At 41.6% G+C, this 21,123-nt stretch overlaps 2 protein-coding genes across 2 annotated transcripts; one reads left to right on the forward strand and one right to left on the reverse strand.

Moving 5' to 3' along the window:
- Nucleotides 1-279: 279 nt before the first annotated feature.
- Nucleotides 280-16,302, reverse strand: prpf8 (pre-mRNA processing factor 8). The gene is made up of 43 exons (XM_044120515.1): nt 16,109-16,302; nt 15,002-15,182; nt 14,710-14,878; nt 14,377-14,541; nt 14,019-14,237; nt 13,724-13,936; nt 13,109-13,234; nt 12,876-12,981; nt 12,392-12,582; nt 12,169-12,288; nt 11,876-12,065; nt 11,617-11,736; nt 11,133-11,267; nt 10,886-11,015; nt 10,592-10,788; nt 9,675-9,881; nt 9,139-9,302; nt 8,929-9,055; nt 8,469-8,661; nt 7,745-7,932; nt 7,422-7,660; nt 7,180-7,326; nt 6,876-7,086; nt 6,674-6,790; nt 6,337-6,584; nt 6,081-6,260; nt 5,606-5,741; nt 5,347-5,516; nt 5,038-5,167; nt 4,805-4,951; nt 4,534-4,694; nt 4,254-4,445; nt 3,606-3,843; nt 3,392-3,520; nt 2,962-3,075; nt 2,701-2,874; nt 2,354-2,547; nt 2,005-2,244; nt 1,748-1,889; nt 1,517-1,657; nt 1,295-1,434; nt 961-1,163; nt 280-866 (listed from the first exon to the last, which is right to left on the reverse strand). The coding sequence occupies exons 2-43, from the start codon at nt 15,171-15,173 to the stop codon at nt 712-714; spliced, it is 7,080 nt and encodes a 2,359-aa protein (XP_043976450.1). The 5' UTR covers nt 15,174-15,182; nt 16,109-16,302; the 3' UTR covers nt 280-711.
- Nucleotides 16,303-17,160: 858 nt separating this feature from the next.
- Nucleotides 17,161-20,715, forward strand: zgc:153372 (uncharacterized protein LOC767695 homolog). The gene is made up of 10 exons (XM_044120517.1): nt 17,161-17,285; nt 18,084-18,217; nt 18,595-18,745; nt 18,823-18,959; nt 19,042-19,111; nt 19,193-19,274; nt 19,362-19,493; nt 19,551-19,693; nt 19,853-19,975; nt 20,312-20,715. Exons 1-10 carry the CDS (start codon nt 17,250-17,252, stop codon nt 20,387-20,389), a joined length of 1,086 nt encoding a protein of 361 aa, XP_043976452.1. The 5' UTR covers nt 17,161-17,249; the 3' UTR covers nt 20,390-20,715.
- The last annotated feature ends 408 nt before the right edge of the window (nt 20,716-21,123 follow it).

Genomic DNA, 21,123 nt, shown 5'->3' on the forward strand with positions numbered 1-21,123 from the left:
AAAACTATCCATACTCCTTAAACTTTTTTATGTCACAAACTTTAACTTATTATATATAGACAGTAGAAAACTACAGCATACGTTTATTTGTATTTGACATAGTTAATTATTTACTAGGTGACTTCTGAATGCAATCGTCAATGGGCAAATTTATAAGCCTAATAAAGGAAGCAGTGTTCACGAGCCCTGCCAGAGTAAATCTAGATGCAAGAACTTCCTCTTTATTCACAGCTCTTGTACATTTCAGAGAAATCCCCAAAAGGAAATTATCCAAACAACTTCTATAAAAACTGATTTTTATTTAAACCCGGAATTTAACATCATAGGATGTACAGTTGGAACACATTAACAGGGTATTTCTAGTATGAAAATGCAACTTTCAATTTCATTTCTCAAAGGGAGAAGAGGAAGTTGTGTTTAACCCTCTGAAATAATGTCAAACGTTACACCATATACATCCTGAAAAATACTAGTTCACATACAAGTAGCCACAAGAACCAAGACTTACCAAGAGTTTTACTGTAAAAGAACAAAAGTTATGGAAAACAATGAACAAATCTAATTCTTAAAAGCTCAAGTCTTCACATAAAAAAAAGCAAAATATCACAACTGCGTGTCTTACGAAGAAATATTACAGAGACATTTCTGGACTGGCTCTTCATGATTCTGGCAGATCTATCTACAAAGATTCGAAGAGCAGGAAGGAGGCGCTCAGCCGAACATGTCCTCTCTGTCAGCGTTGTAAATCTCGCCCTCCTGCAGCGAGGCGAAGTTTAGGAAGTGCGAAGGCCGATGTACTTCATGGTAGAACTCTTTGGGGTTGGACAACTGCAGGTCGTACTTCATGTTGGGATCGTGGCGCACACCTATTGGCAAAATTCATTAATTGCACCAGTTGTGGAAAAAAAAAAAGTAAATGAAAAGAATGAAGAGCTGTAAAAACAAACTAAGGAAACCAACCCATGAAGTTGTAGTTCCAGGAGACTTGGCCGGGAACCATGAAAAAGCCCAGGAAGCGATCAGAGAGCAGCATTTGGACTCTTTCATAGTGGGATGGAAGGTAGCCTTTCGGGTTGTTGCCTTTATCTGTGTTCTGCCGACCCCACTCGTAGCCGCTGGGGGTCAGCTTGTAGGCTGTGAGTGTGCACGAACCAGGCGTGAAGCTGAAACATAATACAAAAGCCTTCAAGTCAGAAAACTCTTCACTTTTTTACAATCTATACTAGGGTTCCTTTATATTTTCATATCTAAATAAATATTTTTCCATAGTTTTAAGCACTGAATTGAAACCTACCTGCAAGTGATTATGATGGTCTTTTCTCCATCCCATGACGGGTTATCAGCCATGATCTTAGCGTGGGTTGTAACGTCCTGTGGGGACAGCTGAGGGGACTCGTTCGGCTGTGTGTGGATCCAGCCAAGAGGCTCCATTTCCTGATCAAACATAATATGTTTTAAACTGAACAGATAATGTGCATCTAAATTTGAGAGATCAAAATGTATATAGTGTTGTTACTTTAAGATATTCATGAGACGGCAGCTGGTTGGGGAGGTGGACAGTCTGGTGTGTCCCCCACTGAGGTACCATGACGATGCAACGGATCTCCTTCACCTGGGGGTTGTCTGGTGGGCTGGTGCCATACAGGTAGCCTGCAATCTGAAGCAACAATAACAATTTTTATTCAGAGACCCGATAAAATTGCAGCGCAAGAGGCGATTGACTACGGGGTTGTTCAGGGGGTCGTACCTGAGCCCGCAGATCTGAAATGCAGATGAACTTCTTGAGAACGTTCTTGGGCAGGATGTAGGTGTAACCCGTCTCCTTGATGTCATCAGAGGACACATAGATGTGGTTGGTTCGGAGATGGAGGTTGGCAGCAGATATGGCCCTGATTGAGAATTAAAGTCAAACGATAAACATCAACGTCGTCTTGCAGTTGGCTACTGTGGAAGACTCCAGCCAACACCTTCCCATTAAAACTTCTAACCAGTGTTTCCACACACCTGACTCTCCACTCCGTCTTGGAAGAGAAGGTCTGCGTCTCGTAGTTAGAGGTGGTGGAGGTGATGATCTCATCTCCATGTTTGTTGACGGTGCGGGTCTGTGTGGCGGTGAGCTGCGACTGCTCTTTGGTCTGTTTTTCGATCTCGGCGATCTGCTGACGCTGCTGAGACGGGGCTGAGATCTCCATACCCAGGATGATGTCACGGATCTCAGACTGAGTAAGGGAGGCGACGTTCACGCTGCATACAGACAAAACAAGCTTTAACTATACAATACAATCTCTGCTTATTCTGAGTTACAAAGTAACTTGAGCCACATTCTGAATAAAGTGAGCAGAACAACTCTTACTTGTTCTTTTTGCCATAATCGGCCAGAATGAGATCTTTAAGTTGAACTTCCACCTTGATCCACTCCTCATCCGTGAGCGTGGGCCAGATGTGATGGGGCTCAGTGATTGTGGTTTTATCAGGTTTCAGGATCACCTTGGCGCGGTCGTTGTTGACGTGGAGCGCTCTTAGGATCAGGATGAGACGGGAGAAGGCCTAGATAGGGAACAAAGAATCAGGCAAGCTTTTTACACAGGGAAAGTCACTTTGTTCTAAAACATCAAATCTGTCTGCAATAGTATTTGGTTGGACAAAGTAAAGTCAATAAACAAAAAAAGTCTTGCATGTATTCTAAGAGACTTAACTCACAGTGTAAGACGAGATGGTCTTCAGCCAATCATCGTAGAGGTTGAACAGCACCATCTGTGGCTCTGTGGCCTTCAGGATCAGGTCTCCAAACTTTTCCACCTTCAGACAAGCCTGGAAGGGCAGCTGTAACTCTGAGCCCTTGATCACGATGTTGGGGAAGTCGAGCAAGTGGACCTAAGCAGAGACAGTGAGGTGTAAAACACAATTTCCATCCATAGAAGACGATTCTTAAAGAACCAGTCAAAGAGAGGAAGGTCTTGCCTCCAGAGGGTCCAACATGCCCTTCCTAGTCACAATGATCTGTTTTGGCTGCTCCTCCACAGGGAGAGAGCGGATCAGGGCAGCAACTTCTTCAGCCGTTTTCCATTTGGCCAGCTGCAAACAACAACAACAACAAAAAAAAGTTATTTTTGATATATCCAGCATTTTCATAACTACTGAAGTAACTTGATTGGGTATAAAATGGCCCAGTGTGTCATGCTACACCTTTAAATGACAAAAAACATAAATTCTTTTCATTTAATTGTGGTTGTAATACAGCAGAAAACTTAACTTAACCAAAGTTCTAGAAATCCAAGATGATTTCTTTAATTTTTAATGTTTTAATGTTAAAACTGAAATAAAAACTCCAGACCAAATTCATTTCTAAAACCAGAACAAAATCCACAGATGAAAGCTAAAAGGTTTTCACCTGTCCCAGACGTTTCTGTCCAGCCCACACAGATGTGTGGATGATCTTGAGGAACAGTTGGCCTGTCCTGGGGTTGAAGATGAAAATGGCTCCATTGATGGGCTTTGTGGTCAAGTTTCCTTCAAAAGTCTGTGTTCACAAATTAAAATAATAACTATGATGATTCAAAATCCATTTATCTAAATTTCAACATTTATTCCATAACAATTCTCACCTTGTGGATGGTGACTCTGTACACGTTCGTGTCGTCCACAAACCAGATGATCTGGTTGGAGAAGAGTTCTCCGTAGTTCTGAGAGGACAGGTACGGTTCAGTGGGCTCTGAGGAGTACAGCTGCAGACCCTTGCGGATGCGCTCTCTGAGCACATACAGAGCCGGGTTGGCCTTCATGATCTTGGCCATGGCCTGCTGGATCAGAGGCTTGCTACCAGGGAACCAGTTACCGTAGGCACTGGATGAAAAGCAGATAAACGGCAAGGTTAGATACACCTGTTCTTTGCCTAAAAAAAAAAAATATGGAAAAATATTCAGTAACCCTCCTAAAATGGTCTGGCTAAATATTTACTTTATGGTATGGCAACTGAAACTAGCCGCCATATTGGACAACTTGACCATTTCCAACAATTCCAGAAAGTGCAAGACCTAAGAAATGATTATAGTACCGAACCACAACTATCAGACCATAATCTCCTGGTAAATGGGATCGTCAGTGGATAATCCTAGCACTACATTTCATAAAGATAAGCCAGTGTGAGCCCTGAAATACTGCTTTAGAAACAAACACTGTCTTTAAAGGAGGCCACAGGATGGATATGGATTTTGAAGCCAAGTTTTAGCAATAATGACTCAAACAATGGACACCTGTGCAGGTTGTAAGCCAGGTCAATGGCAATGAGCACTCCAGTGGGGGAGGGGTAGATGCTCATGTTGTCTGTGGTGTAGTCCAGGAACTTGGCTCTGGCGTAGCGCTCAATGTCGTGAGAGTCGTAGTCGCCCCATCTGAGCTGGATGTCAATCCAGTACTTCTGTGTGGTGGTGCTGTCCATCACATCCCTGAAGAAGAAGGTCAAAGGTCAGGTTTACTTGCACGCGGATAGGATTCCAATTCGCATTTAGACGGAGATTTCTCCTTAAGACCTACTTGGAGTCAGCGAGCAGAGACGGGCGGGACACGTTCCACTTGTAAGACGCAAACAGGAGGATGTCTGCACAGGACGAATTCATCTTGTAGGACTTCCTGGGATGAATGGTCTCCTTCTGCACAGTTTCGATCTCCAGAGCGTCAAGCTCCTGGTCAAAAACCTGAGACCCAGAGAAGGACAACTAATTAAATATCCTACAATTGATACTTTTGTTCTGCTGTTTCGTTTGTGGATACATGAGTACTTCACTCCTAAATGCTGGGAACCCACCTGACAGAGATCCATGACGATGCTCTCGTGAATCTTCTGCCACAAGTGAGCCCTGAAGATCTGAATGAGGGAGATCTTCAGCGTGGGGATCTTGCCGTGCATAAAGATTCCCGTCAAGTCAAGCTGTACTTGGAAACCCACGTACACCTGGAGATGAGACAGAAAAACAATCGTTAGAACAGACATTCACAGCTAGTACAGGAGCTCATTTAGAACCAGATAACTGTACTAACGTTGGCTCTGTTGATGGTGGGGGACCACCACAGAGTGAAGCGACGATTCGGGATTTGATTCAGACCAGACCTCTGGGCGTTCGTCAGCTTCTTCCATTTCATTGACTCTTCAAAGCCGCTGGCTTTTTCCCTAAAGCAAAGATTAACCTTTAGTAGAACTATAATGTAGTAACGACGAGCCACAATGCAAGGTCAAAGAATTAAAGCAATGGCCAAGCTAGAAATAATAGAGAAACTGTTCTAATTAGCTTCTATTTCAGTGGTCGATCAAATAACCCATAACCACTCTTAGTGTCAAAGTGAACATACCAGAAGAGACCCTCCCAGGTGGGGAAGTAAGTGCCTTTGAAGAGTGTGTGCTCCAGGATGCCCTCCACGCCACCCAGAGCCTGGATCATGTCAGTGCGGTAGTTGTTCAGGTTCCACAGCTTACCGTCGTGCCTCTGGTGGGTCCACCAGAAGGGATTCTGCTTCAGCACCTGAACTCAGGAGAGAGATAACAACATGTTGGAGAAGCTTTCTTTGACATAAGTTAATATTTCTAGTTTCCCGATCAACTCTATTGTACCTGATACTGTTTGAAGTCTGTCCTGACTCTCCAGCCTTTGTCATAGGCCAGAGTGTGTCTGTCCTTCTGGAAAAGTGTGTTGATCCGAGGTATTCCTCTGTCCCACGAATCCTCCAAATCCTCCAGAGTGAGACGCCTGAAGCCAAAAAATTAACATTGTACCATACTCAATTTAAGCAAAATTCAGAGAAGCCTCTCAGAACAGGCAGCATCATGAAGACCAAGAAACAAAGCAGAAAGGTTAGGGATAAAGCTACGTTTCATACAGGGTCTGGTAATAAAAATATCCCAGATTTCAAACATTTCACTGAACACTAAAGTGATAATCTGAAAATGGCTCAACGTTTGTCAAGATTTCTATTTGACTAAACTGACACATAAGGGCATCTAGTTTATATACTTTGTTAAGCCATAGTAAGATCTGTACTAAAGAAAATTTGGGTCAGATAAATGACCTTGTCAGTCAAGAGTTTACCTGTTTTGGGCAATGGCCTCCTGCCTCTTGAGGGCGTACTCGGCCCAGACTCTCTGGGAGTCGATGAACTCGCTCTCCCATGGCTGAATGTAGCGGTACAAGTTAGGAATGAGCTGATCTTCTTCATGACTCATTCCAGACCTGAAGTGGGTGATCCCCACGTCTGTCTGCTTGGACCACCTGGCAACCAAAGACACAACCAAATGAGTCAGCTGTTCAGGAATAGCAAGCAACCTGCTAAAGATGAGGTCCCTACCGCAGGTCTGACTGTGGGATGAGAACGTGACCCATGGACAACATGCCAAGACCGCCCAGCTCTTTAGGAGTGTAGAAGACAACCGGAGGGAAACGGCTAGGCATCTTAGAGTTCAGCCCAATCTTGATACGGGTCTGGATCTTGTTCTCGCATTTCACTAGAAGGTCCAGCAGCTCCTGTGTGTTCACCACTGCCTCACGGAAGTAGGTCATCAGGCCGATCAGAGCAGTGTTCCATTTGTTCACGATCTGAACGCATAAACCATATATACTCAGATGATTCCTCCCTTTCAGTGAACTGTCAGTTACCACGGTAGCTTGTAACTACAAAGACTAACCTTGGTGAAAGTGGTGGATCCAGAAGCCATGAGAATCTGACGCACTCTGTTGTGGAAGCGCTGCATGGATTCATCATCCACACGCAGGAAACACTGAGCCGTCCTTTCTTTAGTGACCTGCATCAGAAAACACAACAAGACGCCTTCAGAATCATCGGAAAGAGAAAATCCAGGACTGTTGAGCTCCTGACTTCTTCCCCACCTCATTCTGCAGGTTCCAGACGCCATCTTTGTGAGTGAACTCCTCATAGCTGGTGCGGCACTTCGGAAGGATGCGGCACTCGAAGCCACACATGTTGAATAACAGGTTGGGGTTGTCTTTGCTGTAGACCGACACAAAGCTGTTCTCCCACTGGACTGTGGTCACAGACCTCGGCAGGCGGTTCTTGATGTCCCAGAAGACTGCTCGCCCGCTGAGGACATTAACAAGAGGCTTCAACTCTTCTGCCGTCGCGTGAAACAAATCTATTTTCACAAACGTCCGACTGATTTAAGGGCAAACTTACAGGTTAACGTCGTGCTTCATTAGTCTCATGCGGGCGTCACGAGGCCAGCACTTCTTGTTGTTGTATCCCACGATGTTCTCGTTGTTGGGGTCCGGGTGCTCCGTCAGGTACCGCTGAATCAGGTCTCTGGCCTCGTCAGCAGAAAATCTGCAGAATAAAAAAAAGTTAGTAAAATTTAAAAACTCCTACAGATTTCAAGTAAAACAAAACAATACAACTGTCCTGTGTTGATATGTTCCTACCTGAAGAAGATGTGAATGCGGTCGATGTAGCGACAATACAGCCTGATGGGATGGGCTGATTCGGTGGTGGTGTCCTGGAAACTCAGGAAGTCGTTGGGCATCTGGGGTGGGCCGGCCATCTCGCTGGCACGGTGCAAACCGAGCACCAGCAGGTCCATCACAAGACCGTAGTACTGAACAATGAACGAGGCAAACTGGAGTCCCCTGATGATGCCGTAAGAGTTGGTGTGGTTCATGTCCTACAGAAGAGATGAAAGCATTTAACTTGTCTTCCAGTGCCTAATTGGCAACCATGTCCTAAAAGAATCAGTGAACAGGGTTACCTTGTAGTTTATCACCACGTTGTTCTTGGCCGTCATGTAATCAGCAATGTTGTGGTCAACGATAAGACGCAGCAGCCTGTTGAGCAAAGTCAGATCGATCTTCTCGTACATTTTCTCGTAGCGAGACTCCAGCATCACGTTGCACTCGCCCTCAGCTGTTTCCCACACGTCCTGCAAGTTGTTGATGCCTGAGGAGCAATAAGACACGTTACTAAATATTTATAAATTATTACAGGGTTCTACAAATTTTAAAATATAAATCTTTGACTCTTTTTACATCTACAAATTTTGGGATTTTTCTAGCTATTTTTACAGCATTTCAGCAGAAAACTTAGGTAGCTTTATGTTCTGGAAATCACAAAATAGCACAAAGCTGAAGATGGATTATTCAGTTTGGTAAAAGGTTTTTTATCTTGGTAGTTGAACAAGATAAAAAACAGTTCAAAGATCAATATTTTTTCAGAAATCCAGAATATGTTTATCTTGCATTAAAATCAAAATGTCTTCCGTAATGCTTTACTGGCTACCTAATCCTGACCTGGTATAACAATGTTAGGTGAAAATATTAAAAAAAGGCCTTTTTTTTTTTTAAAGAATCTCTTCATCTAATGAAGCATGGAACAAAGCATAAAAATTTAAATAGTTGAAATTATTTATCTACATTGAAAAAAAGGATTTAAGAGTCCGGGGCTCTGATGATCTGAAAGCCTGATGTGAACATCACCTTGGCACCACTTGTAGACCAGAAGCGGTGGAGGTTCAGTGTCAGCTGGTTTGATCCAGGGAGGGAAAAGTCGCCTCTTGTCGGCCTCATACCACAGGTACTGGTCCAGGTACGCATCTGTGATCTTCTCCAAGGGCTCCACGTCGTACACAGGCACGAGGTGGCTGTACAAGTCCATGAACTCAATACCGACCTGCACAAAAAGGAAATACACAAAGTCTGACAAAAAAATAATAATCACACATAGTAATAAAACTTTTCCAAATTACATTTAAGTTTTGGTCTAGAAAGATATCAAGAATGACTTCAAAATTATTTTACAGGAAACTATTTGTTTTTTTCTTACCCTTCACAAACTGAGGGTAATAAATTCTACAATTTTTGTAACATTTTGAGCTTGACGCTCCCTGCCTTAAAGAAGAAAGATCTCTAAACTGTCTCTACATTTCTTTGTGCTGACCTCTTTGAAAGCTCTCTGTGTGAGCAGGTGACGTTTGATCCTGGAAAGCGCCTCATGCGGGTTGTCGTAAGCCTGCTCTATCAGCCCCAGCTCCTCCCTCTGACTCTGATTCAGACGAGATTTCACACTGCCAGACAAAAGAAACGTACATAGAAAAAATATTAAACGTTGAGGCGGAAAACACAATTGCACGTCATGGAATGAAATTACCTGTATGCCTCTTTGAGCCTCTCCAGAGCCAGGATCAGCAGCTTGGTGTCGTGTTTGTAGGAAAGTGGGGGGAAAGGTATGGGAGAGAAGCGCCGACTCTCCAGCCAGTGCACAGTGGTTGTGTAAATGGCCACAGCCTCTTCTGCAGTGATGTAAGGTCCATCCTGGAGGCAGAAAATACACAAATCAACATCCATTTGCGTGGAAACAAAAACTTTCACTGAAATATTTTTGGATATCTGCTATTAATCCATGCACTAGGTTGTAAATATCTTTTGAATATATGAACCGTGAAGAAGCCAATCGCTCATGCGGCCAGCCATATAAAATCCACCGTTCATTTTCATATTCCTCCAGTTCTTACGCACAGGCAAGCTGACCAATGCAAGTGCGCCTTTGTAAGAGGACTTCAAAATAAATTATCTGTCACGGTTTTAACTGAGGAGTCCATCAGAAACTCATTTACCCAATGAGTGAGTACAAACGTGAGAAGAAACAAAGTTCCTCGGTGCTGAGAGTTTAAATGAGGAGGTTACCTTCAGATAGTTGTGCTGTCTCTCTTGCTCGGCCTTCAGGTACAGACGGGTCAGCCGGCCCAGGTTCTTCTTGCACACCGTTTTGTCCACAGTGGCTCCGCGGCGAATTCGCTCTCTGTTGTAGTGAGCCGTGTTGGTCCACCAGTCAGCTTTGGCCTTCACGTATCGCAGGATCATGTTCTCAATGGGAGTCGGGAGACCAGGCACCTAACAGTTTGGGGGGGAATTTACCCATTTTATTCATTGTTTTAATACATGAAAATGTGTTTATGTACTCAAAATAATCACAAGGTTCTTAACATGATGCATATTTTTAGGATTAATATTGAACATAAAAGTTCATATTAGTCAACATACTGTCAGATATTACTTTTTTTTTTTAAGTAACAGTTTCTCAAATGACAAATTCAATTTGGATAATGAGTGAGAAATGTGGAGATGAGTTGGTCTTTTTTCTCACTTGCGAAAGCAACATCGTCCTATAAGGCCAGTTGGAATTTTACTGTGGATACGTTTCCTCAGTAAAAATGACACATTTTAAGGTGATTAAAATTAAGTCAAATAAGTTATCACATGAGGGCAGTTCATTCATTCAGGCTGCAAGACAGAAACTTTAATGATTGGAGGATGATTGGAGTTAACACAAAGATGTGCCGTTTATCATATTGAGGTTCCAACCTGTTATAAAACTTGGTTAGAGTTGACATTTTAAACTAACACTGGATCCGTACGATTTAATCAGGTTGAATAATGTGCCAGCATTTTCAAACCCCCCCATTTTAATTCTGGCATATTATAGTTCTTGAACACTATCGGAAACACCCTAACAGATTACAGCAGATTTTGTTTGTCTTTTTAAACTCTTGTATCTCTTGCGAATTACCTTGCAACCCCAGCCATGTCTATGAAACACTGACCTTCCATGGGATGTTGGCCTTCCAGCACCTCCAGGACTCACTGAGGTGCTGCAGGATGGTTCTGGCCTTGTTCTGTTTGATGCCTTCAGGCATCATATCCAGGATGTCGTGCATCACTGCAGCACGCAGCTCCAGGTCAAAGTGCGACTCCACGCGCTGTTTGGTCACAGTCTTGGCCACGCCCTTGGAATGACGTCCTGTTGGAAGAAATTTAACAGTTGCTCACACATTTCCTCATCTATAAAATCTGAATGTGTGCACAACAGCAATTAAAAGGCTAAAAGGATGCCTGACCTTCGAACTGCCTGGCCAGCAGGTTCCCGAGCCACCTCTCCAGCAGCGGAGTGATCCCCCGCATGAAGAAGAGCCACACTCTCCAGCCAGCAGACCAGAAGCCACAGCCTGGCCCTTTGCCCACAGGACCCTGATCACACACGAATTAGAGAAATTAAGAGTATAAAGAATCTCCATAGTTTACATTCTTGATATCAAAATTACCTTGTGTTCAGTAACACTGGAACTACATGGTGCGTTTACTCACAGTGTTAAAGCGGTAGTAGACGAGATGCTTCAGGTCTTTGCACATGCGGATTTGTCTCATCAGCTTGTACTTGTAGCGGTACATGCCCGTCAGCTGTCCCACGTGTGCAAAGATGTACTGCAGACCGTCAGACAGCTACCAAACATAGACACAAAATCAAGTATAAGATTATCATCAAACAACTAAAAACACCAAATCGAACAAACCTCAGGAGCTGGTTTCTCATATCAGAGCAGCTGCTACAATTTTCTATTAATGTGTCAATAAATTAGAAACCTAGTTGCAAGATAGCAGAGAAAGTCCAGACCAAAACGCAAGTACTTTCTTTTGGTATTTCAAGTAATTAAACTACAACAACGGTGCCGAGCAAAACGTTCAGATGTTCACTGTGGCTAAAAATGTGCATCTAGAAAAGTGGATAATCCAGTTAATAGTTTAAACTTCCAATTATTGCAGAACAAATAAGGAAACGTTTAAAACACACCTGAAAGGCATCAACATTTCCCAGTCTGTACTGCACATGGCTGTCCACCACCAGCTTGCTCAGACGTAGCACCTCTCTGCACAGATGGAAGGCGTTGCCGAACCTGGACTTCTTTCTCTCCTATAGGGTAGAAACATTTACAACGCCACAGTTTACAAAAAATACTGTACAACTCAACAAACTCCACCAGATCTCACTACGTCCCACTACATTCCATAAAACACTGATACGATAGATGAATCTGTGCAGAAAACTGCACCTTTGTGGTGAGCGTCTTGACCGGCTTCAGATTGAAGTTGTAGTCCAGATGCAGGTAGTTGAGGTTCTTGCGATGAATGAGCAGATTGAGCATGTTGTAACCCTGCCTGCAGACCTGCAGCCCCACCTCCACCCAGTCCAGCTTGGTGGACTGGAAGAACTTTGTTGCCTTAAAGGAGCGGAACAGGTACCTGAAAAGCAGCGGAGACAAAACCTTTAAACAAAATAACAAATGGCAACTATATTGCTTCAAATTGAGATGAAAAATTAACAGGAAATCAAAGTGATGGCGACCTCTTCTTCTGAGCCTTGGGGGGTCGGTGTTTGAGAGCGTTGAGCACGTAGTACTTCAGCAGTTTCTGGTACGACACACGTACTTTCACCGGCTGTCCTGCGGGGCAGTGCTCTCGGTACCTGAAAAATAATTCACACACATTAGTTTCAAGTTTCTCAAAAAATATATGAGCTGAATCTAAACATTTTTTTCTTCTTTAAAACACAATGGTTGTTAGCGCACCAGTTTTTGACCAGGGGGATATCGATGGCGCGCCTTGTGCGGCCAGAACGCAGGTTGAAAGGTCTGGGGGCCCAAAGGAGAGCGATGCCATTGGCTGTGTTGTCAGTGTAGAGCGGCGTCTCTTTAAGGAACGGCTCCACAAACTCTGGAAGCTCAAACTCCTCATCATCATCAGGGAGAGGCTCCTGGCTCTGAGGGAGTATAGGAAGTAAGAAATTTGTTATAACAGTTTCTGACTTTTAAAGAAGAAAAAAAAAAAAAAAACTCAGGAGAAATTATAGTAAGAAGGAATATCTGAATGACAAGGAGTACTCTGCAGCTGCAGACAGGGATAAGATCAATAGTCACCATTCATGTTACTATTCCCCTTGTTCTTACGCACATGCAAGCAGGCCAATGCAAGTGCGCCTTTGTAAGAGGACCTTTAAATAAAACGCTGATTTCTTTATCATCCAGAGCAAAATGAAGACGATAAACCACAAACCTTGACAGAATGTCTGTGAGAAATGGGGTTTATCAATGGATCAAAGTAGAACGCTGGAAGATCTGGGTCCTCAGTCTTGATAAATACCACATTGGGTGTGTGGTACCTGCAGAAAAACAGATATTAGAACCTAACTAGCACAATACATAAATCATAGCAAAATTTATGTTTCAACAGAAGAGAGGAATGCAGTCAAACATGCCTGTTTCAACAAACCATTGTTTAGTTCTCACCAGGTAAGGTGCACATGGTGCGGCAGGTTATTGTACAAATAGGGGAAAGCAATCTTGTACTCGGTCCTGATGGGCTGCCGGATGATGATCTTGTTGATGTCGTTGAACTCGTTCCAGTCTTCATCCCTGCAGAGCAAACAAAGAGCTAAAAATGAACGGTGAGGACATCCGTACATTTCACATCTCATTCTTTTTCTGATTCTGAATTCTTTGAACATTTCACCTGGTCCACCCAAACTCAGTCTAAAGCTCAGGTGACAAGGTCTTGGTGGCAAAAAAAAACAGAATTTTACCTTTTGAGAAAATCTTAGGAGTGTTTATATGTGGCTACTCTCAATAGCTGTAAACAAATACATACAATTGGGAACTACAAAATCCCTTGAATGCTTTGTTTTTCTGCAACAAAGACAAATGCTGTAAATGTTTGAGTTGTCTGTGAAACTTTTCTTCTTCCAACATGGGCTGTTGAAAAGAAATTGTAATTTCCATCTCTGGCTACAGATGAAGCAAACAACTTCACTGAAATGTTTTTGATCAATTAATGACACTCGATTAGAAATTTTAGGCTCACAGTCCAGCAAAACATACACAGTGGGCTTAGTAGAAGCTACTTACTGAAGATTAATGTCTCTGACAAGTGGCTCAAACTTCGGTCCTCCTGGGATGGCCATGTTCAAAGCTTTTGAAGTGAAGAAGGCCTTCAGGTCAAACAGATAAAAGTAATTAAAGTCCACTAAATCTGTTAGAAGCTGATTGGCCAGGCGATACAGCGTCGACATCATGGGGAGAGTGAACTGCCAGCGACGGTAGGTGGTGCCATTCACAAACCTGAAAGATAAACGTCAAAATGTCTTAAGATTTTACGTCAAGCTGCAGCTGAATTTAAGACTTTAAACAAACAAAAACTCACTTGGGATTATCTTTGAGGGGCTGGTGCTCATAGAACCACTCCACGACTGAAGAATCTTCCTCAGTATCGAGCTCCATCTGAATGGCCTCCAGAGGTTCCACATCCAGGATGTTGTCTGCGTAGTCCAGCGGTGGCTCTTCATCGTCAAACGGCGGAAAGCGCATCCTCTTGAAGTGCCGTCGGTCACGCTTCTCACGACGCATCATGATCCACATGGTGCTGACATTTTGTGGGGAAAAACACAAAGTTTATTTATACATATATATAAGAAAAGAAAACAAGATATCCATACATCTTTCAGGTAAACAATTTAACAAAAAGGGCACAAAATGAGAACATGGATGTCCAAATCTCTCACCCCCACTGGGCAATGTAGACAGGCTCTATGACCCAAGGGATTTCATTCACAAAGGAAATGGCTCCGGTGATGTGGTAGAGCACAGGGACATCTCTGATCTGCTCCCAGGGCATCGGCATGTTTTCCAGAAGCTTCAGCACTGCGTGAGGCATGTACTTCAGAGCGCTGCACAAAAACAAATAAACACAATCAGATCCAGAGAAGCTGAACTCCAAATTATCAATCAGCATAGGAAGGGAAAAACCTCAGTGTCGTTTTAAATTGTAACTTCAGTACGTTAAAAAAACTTTCAGAAAAACTCTGCAACAATCCAAGAGTAATATTTGGTTTTACCCTAGGTAGACTCTTTTGTCATGGCGAAACTTTCTATTGGTCATGTCTCCATGGTCCCTTATGATCTTGCGAACGTGCTCAGGAGGCATGTCTTCCTTCTGGGCATCCACAAAGCCAAACTTCCTTTTCTCTGCATAGCGCTTGGCCTGCAGCTGCTGCCATTTCCTTGCTGGAAACACCATTAATAAGCAAACATTTTAATAATTTTTTTTGCAAATGTTCAGAAAGTGAAATCAGTCTAGATTTGATCTAATATTTTCCGGGGGTGGAAAAAAAAACAAAAAAACCCCACCTTTTTCCTGGAGTTTTTCCTCAGACATGTAATCTGGAATAGGTGCTGGAGGGGGAACAACAGGAGGTGGTACGCCTGGTGGAACACCAGGGGGGACAACCGGAGGTACTCCTGGAGGCACACCTGTTGGCATCCCTGGAGGGACTCCTCTGTAGGGAAAGGCAGCTGCCATGGTGCCTCACTGATCAAAACAAAAGGTTAAAAGGCAAAATGATCACATATCATGACTGGGTTTTGATGATTTAACACAAATTAAATCATTAAATAAGCTGAACTCTATTAAATTATTGATGAATGTACTTGGTGTTGCCTTTCAGGGCACTTGCTAGGTTCCTGAAATTAAGTATTTTTGCGAGAGCTGTACCGAGTTTTTAAATTAAATTGGGGGCATAAATTATCACAGAATTTTTGTTTTTAAAGGCTTGAAATATCTTACTCAATTGAATGTATTATGTAATTAATCGAAAGTTTTTTAAAAATACTCTTTCAAGTAGAGTAGTTTGTACTGACGCATAGCTTTTCCAAATTTTGCCAACGCTCCTAATTTTAAATAAATCAAGGACATAAGTAAATCCAAACACCTGTTTATTTTAGCTGTTTCACAGCAGTCTTTGTGTCTGCATTTTCCTCCAATTAGTTAAAATGATTCCATTCTAATATTCGTAACTAATTTAAAAGTCGAAACTCCAGGCGTTAGTTTAAAGACAATAGACCACTAAATTACATTACACTATGAATTTATTTTAAAGTTATCACTTTGTTTAGCATCAAGCTGAAAAGAAAAACAGTAGCTTCCTTTTTGCGGACCTTGCTAACTTGGTTAGCTCAACACGGCTTTTTTCAGGCGGCGCACATACAAATTATGTATACAACCAGAAATAAAACGGTAACATCACCAGGTAGTAGCTTACAAAATAATCTCAATTTAATGCTTGTAAACTAAAAACAACTAAACATTCACTTTGATGCAGATCAATGTCAGTATTTGAATAACTAACCGCAGGCCCAACATGTTACAAATTAAATGCTAGCTTGATGCTAACGCTTGGACAGTGGCTAACGGCTGCATGTTAAGTAACAACAAAAAGCTAATTAAAGACTACAAACCTCGATACCAAGTGCAGTTGTTGCGTTAAAACAGCCTCTGACCAGTCAATAAAAGCTTCTACAACATATCTCCCAACTCGTGTGCGACCGTATCGTGCTTTTTTCCGCTTCAGCGTCTCAACGAGCTGAACCAGCGCACGACGGAATCCACACGATTAACGCAGCTCAGAGGAATTCTGAGATACCACATACGCAAAATCGAGAGATTCTGAAAACGCGACAAGATCCCTTCTACGCCAAAAAGAAGCGCAAACGTAGAAGGAGCGCTGCTTTCAGAATGCAGATTTGACTTCCGGTACAGTACTGTCCCCCACGGTCTTGGAGTGCATATCACACCGACTTGAAGGAGGTTAGATTACATTTTAACCGGACAAAAAAACAAAGGATAAACTATAACGAGTAGGACTCATTAGAGTTTTACTCTTTACACAGGTGTACAACCTTAATAAAGCAATCAAAAGCTTTATTCTTTTGTTATAACAAAAAGCGTTTTAATTTTACTCTTAAAAAAATAAAAAAAATTGTTTCTGTCCACTTATTAATTTCTATGAGCTCATTTTAGTTAACTTTTATATGTTACGATTTTGTTACAAAATCCAGTTAATCTATATGCAAAACAAACGTAATGGTTAATCTAGAAAACATTTATGAGGAGCAGGACCTTTTACATGAGCTTTTTAATTCGGTATGTTATATATTTGATAAATCGGTGTTTTATTCTTTTTAATCTATTTACGATTTCTTAGTTCTTTCGTGTTATTATTCTTCTGACGCACATTGGGGAAGTCGAAGCACAAAAAAACATTTGCAGTGCTACACAGAGACAATAAAGTTATATAAGCCACCAAAAATGAGGAAAACATTAATATACATCTCTTTAAATTTTTCTTTCAACTAGGTAGATATTACAGAAAACCTCTAGTCTTCTTAATCCAAATGTTTTCTTACTTACATTTACCGATGGAATCTTCATAACACAATATTTTTATTTTACAATATTTTATAAGAAAATTACGTATATGTGATGGAGCTTTTATTCTGAAAAGTGAAGGCGGAAAAGGAGCTGTTCTGACCTCAATGTGGGTTTTATTGCCCAGTGCTGCTTTTTTCTGGAAGTTTGTGATTGTGTTCTTAAACCAGAATGTTGGAAAGTGACGACGTGCGGGAGAATCTGAAGGTACTTTAGTGTTTATTGCGGATCAGACTCCGAGCAGCTTTGTCCTCATTTCATTTAACGGTTTTCTAAATGTTTAGCGGATAGCTGCTTGTTGCCGTTTTACGGAAGAGGATTAGGGCCACCAAAAAATAAAAAATTCTGACTTTAAAGTCAGAATTCTGAGATTAAAGTCAGAAGTCAAAGTTCTGACTTTAAAGTCAGAATTCTGAGATTAAAGTCAGAAGTCAAAGTTCTGACTTTAAAGTCAGAATTCTGAGATTAAAGTCAGAATTCTGAGATTAAAGTCAGAATTCTGAGTTTAAAGTCAGAATTCTGAGATTAAAGTCAGAAGTCAAAGTTCTGACTTTAAAGTCAAAATTCTGACTTTAATCTCAGAATTCTGACTTTAATCTCAGAATTTTATTTTCTTCTGGTGGCCCTAATCCTCTTCTGTACCGTTTGATTCTTATTAGAGGAGAGGGTTTGTTTTCTTTGAAAGTTTTACTTTGTGGATCTGCTAATTAATGTAGCGTATACAGACATTTTTATGGTACATAAAACTATCCTAAATTTAATTGAACGATTTTTACATAAATTTTTACTAATGTCATTTATTTGGTTGTGATAATTTGAAGCAAAATGATCACAAATTTATAATAAATCTAATAAACTTGCTCCTTCACCCTTATTTACCTGCTTTATAACCAGCATTAACACTAAATCAAATCTTTTACTCAACTTTACCTTCATTTGCATAAAAATTGCAACCAATAGGATGTTTAAAATAATTTACGTATTGAAAATTATGTACCTATTCAGAAGTACTATGGCTGTCATCTGGAGTCTTCCTGTGACTTGCAAACTAGTGCTACTTCCTGCAGTTTGGCCTGCCGCACTCTGCCAAGGAGTTTTACAGAGGCCCTAAATCTGATTCACCCTGAAGTCATCAAAAGGTACTCCTGCTTAAATCCAAGTAATGATGACAATGCATTTTTATGGAAACATTCTGTATCAGGATAAGCCTTGAGCTTCATTATATAAAACGAGAAATCCCAAAGAACTTGCAAGTGTAATTGCAGCAACAGGCAGTTCAACAAAGTACTAACTCAGGTGGGCCGAATACAAATGCACACCAGACTTTTCAGATTTGTCATTTGTGTGAAAAGTTTGAAAGCTACTCTCTTAATTCCACTTCACCTTTATGCATTACCTCTCACAAAAAATCCCAGTAAAATACAATGATATTTGTAATTTTGAAGGGAACATGTGGAAAAGATCAAGGGATATAAATAAGGCGCTCTATAGTTCGATCACTAATACGCTTTTCCAGATTCTTCGGATGTGGCCTTCCATTTCCAGTGAAGCTCGAGGGCTGCAGAGTTCTGGACCTCGGTAGCGGATCAGGACGAGATTGTTTTGCGCTCAGCAAACTTGTTGGGCCGAGTGGACACGTGACGGGCATCGATATGACCGAGCAGCTGGTAAGATGCACTCATCTGAGCCCGTCGCGCCTCCTCCCTGTACTTTCTCTGCAGCTGATTCGGCCATGTTTCCGTAGATCGCGGCATCCCGCCAGTTTGTCGAGTATCATCAGAAGAAGTTCGGCTACGAGGAGCCCAATGTCTCATTTATCCAGGGATACATGGAAAAGCTCTGTGAAGCAGGGATACAGAGAAACTCGATGGATGTTCTGATGTAGGTTAAGAGTTTAGCTTTGATCCTTTTAGCCAATTAAAGTGATCTGATTGATAACGGAGGACAATCTCTTTTTTTTCAGCTCCAACTGTGTGATCTGTCTCTGTCCCGATAAAAGAGCAGTGCTACAACAAGCCTACGATGTTCTGAAGGTTAGTTTAGAGAGTTACTGCATTAATGTGTACAACTTGACTCTGTTTTATATTTCTGACTCTTCGTCCCTTTCTTAACAGGACGGAGGGGAGCTGTACTTCAGTGACATGTATGCCAGCAGTGTCGTTCCAGACCACATGAAGCAGGATCCAGTTCTGTGGGGTAAAGTTACAACACCTCAGAGGAACCGAAGTGAATCGTCGCGTGTAAAACTCCACTGGTTAGGATCACGTTCATCTGCTGTTCCAGGTGAGGGAATGGGTGGCTCTCTGTTCTGGGAAGATCTCGTGTCGCTGGCCCACAGTTTGGGCTTCAGCACTCCACGTCTGGTCTCAGCAAGCCATATCGAGGTCCACAACATCCAACTCAAGGAAAAAGCAGGTAGTAACAGGAAAGTTTAGGCCGCACCGAAACTCCTCTAAGCTCTTCGTTTTTCAGGTGACATCAAGTATGCTTCAGGAACCTACCGGCTCTTTAAGTTGCCGCAGCAACCAGGGAGGTCAGGCGCTGCTGTGATCTACAAGGGAACCATTCCCGACTTTCCAGATCAGCTGGACTTTGATTCCTCGCACTGTTTCAAGGTGAGGAGGCCAAAAAAAAAAAAAAAAGCTGTCTTATTGATATTTACTCTAACATTTATTAACAGGATGTTAATTAGTCTCGCAAAACGAAAATAGGTATCAGATTCTGCATTAATAACCACGGTTTGCTTGTTTTGTTTTGTTTTTTTTTCTGTGCAGAAAGATGTGGAAGTGGAGGTAGACGCAGAGATGACAGCAATTATCCAGGTTTCCAGATTCTCTTCGGATTTTACAGTCAGGATGTTGGATGAACAAAAGTCTGATTCTGAGCCAACACCACAGGTAACTCAGAGTCTGAGTTTGTCTTGGTTAAATGCTGTAAATCTGTCGTTCTAGGTCCACAGTGCACCAAGAAAACATGTTTTAGACTTTGTTGTCTAAATGTATAATATTATTTTTACTATCCATTTTATGACTTCACAGCAATGTGGTGGAATTTTAGCCCACGACGTAACAAAGATAAACCATCATCCTTGTCGGCCCGTATTTCAAAAATTGTATTCTGTATTTATAAAAGGTGTTTTATAATTTTAAACATTTAATGTGACAGAAAAAGCAGAAATATTATCCAATGGGCTGCATAATAATGTGACCACAGTTATTAATTATTCTTTTCAGTACTGTCACCTCAACCCGTTCCTGCTGGCTGACCGATGGGGGTCCTCTATGAAGCAGTGCTCCAAAACGTCCAGATAAAACAAACAGGCAGCTGCAACCTGCTGAGGAGAAAATTCTGCACATGTTTAATTTTATTTTAACAATTCATGTCATTTTATTTGTGCCAATAAGTACTAATGTCTGTGAAGGAATGAATGAAGGAATTATATGTAGTTGAGTTTGAGTTTGCTAACTGGCTACAAAACCTCGCATTAATACTTTGCCTAGATGGGGAAAATGAAAACAAATAACATTTATAAATTGTAATAGATTTTGTAACAGTGAGCGATCAGAGTGATACTGTGAAGAGAAAATCAGGTCCGACAGCTATGAAGAAAAAATAAAGGCATATATTTAAAATGTTACAAGTTGTTTTTAAAACCTGAACACAGTGAATATTTTTCATTCAATCACTACAGCCTATCTAGTCATTTTGAAATTATCACTCGTAGGTGTGTGTATGTATGTATATGTATATATATATAATGCAAACTTAGGTCTGATATGATAGATTTATTCCATGTTGTACTTGTTATTGTATCTGCTGTACATTTACGTGCTTCAACCCATTTCCTTTGCAGCATCGCAAACGTTTTTTAATATAGTGACGACATGGAGTAATTTGGGAACTACCAAAAACGACTTCTTGGAGCCAATTGGACGCATTTTAATGACGCACAATGTCGAGAGACAGAAACAACCATTGCTTCAAAAAATACATCTCTCTGCCCGGGTCTTAGACATTTCAGGCAAGACGCAAAAAATGAGCCACG

The sequence above is a fragment of the Gambusia affinis genome, linkage group LG06 (genome assembly GCF_019740435.1).
Source record: "Gambusia affinis linkage group LG06, SWU_Gaff_1.0, whole genome shotgun sequence".
Lineage (NCBI taxonomy): Eukaryota > Metazoa > Chordata > Actinopteri > Cyprinodontiformes > Poeciliidae > Gambusia > Gambusia affinis.

What these genes read in the sequence shown, in the direction of transcription:
- zgc:153372 (XM_044120517.1), top strand. Translation starts at nt 17,250, where the DNA reads ATGTTGGAAAGTGACGACGTGCGGGAGAATCTGAAG. An exon ending in TCGATATGACCGAGCAGCTG is followed by an intron (nt 18,746 to 18,822) that starts GTAAGATGCACT and finishes ATGTTTCCGTAG; the next exon opens with ATCGCGGCATCCCGCCAGTT. An exon ending in AAGCCTACGATGTTCTGAAG is followed by an intron (nt 19,112 to 19,192) that starts GTTAGTTTAGAG and finishes CTTTCTTAACAG; the next exon opens with GACGGAGGGGAGCTGTACTT.
- prpf8 (XM_044120515.1), bottom strand. Translation starts at nt 15,173, where the DNA reads ATGGCAGCTGCCTTTCCCTACAGAGGAGTCCCTCCAGGGATGCCAACA. An exon ending in GGTCTACAAGTGGTGCCAAG is followed by an intron (nt 7,933 to 8,468) that starts GTGATGTTCACA and finishes ATTGCTCCTCAG; the next exon opens with GCATCAACAACTTGCAGGAC. An exon ending in GATTATGGCAAAAAGAACAA is followed by an intron (nt 2,245 to 2,353) that starts GTAAGAGTTGTT and finishes GTCTGTATGCAG; the next exon opens with CGTGAACGTCGCCTCCCTTA.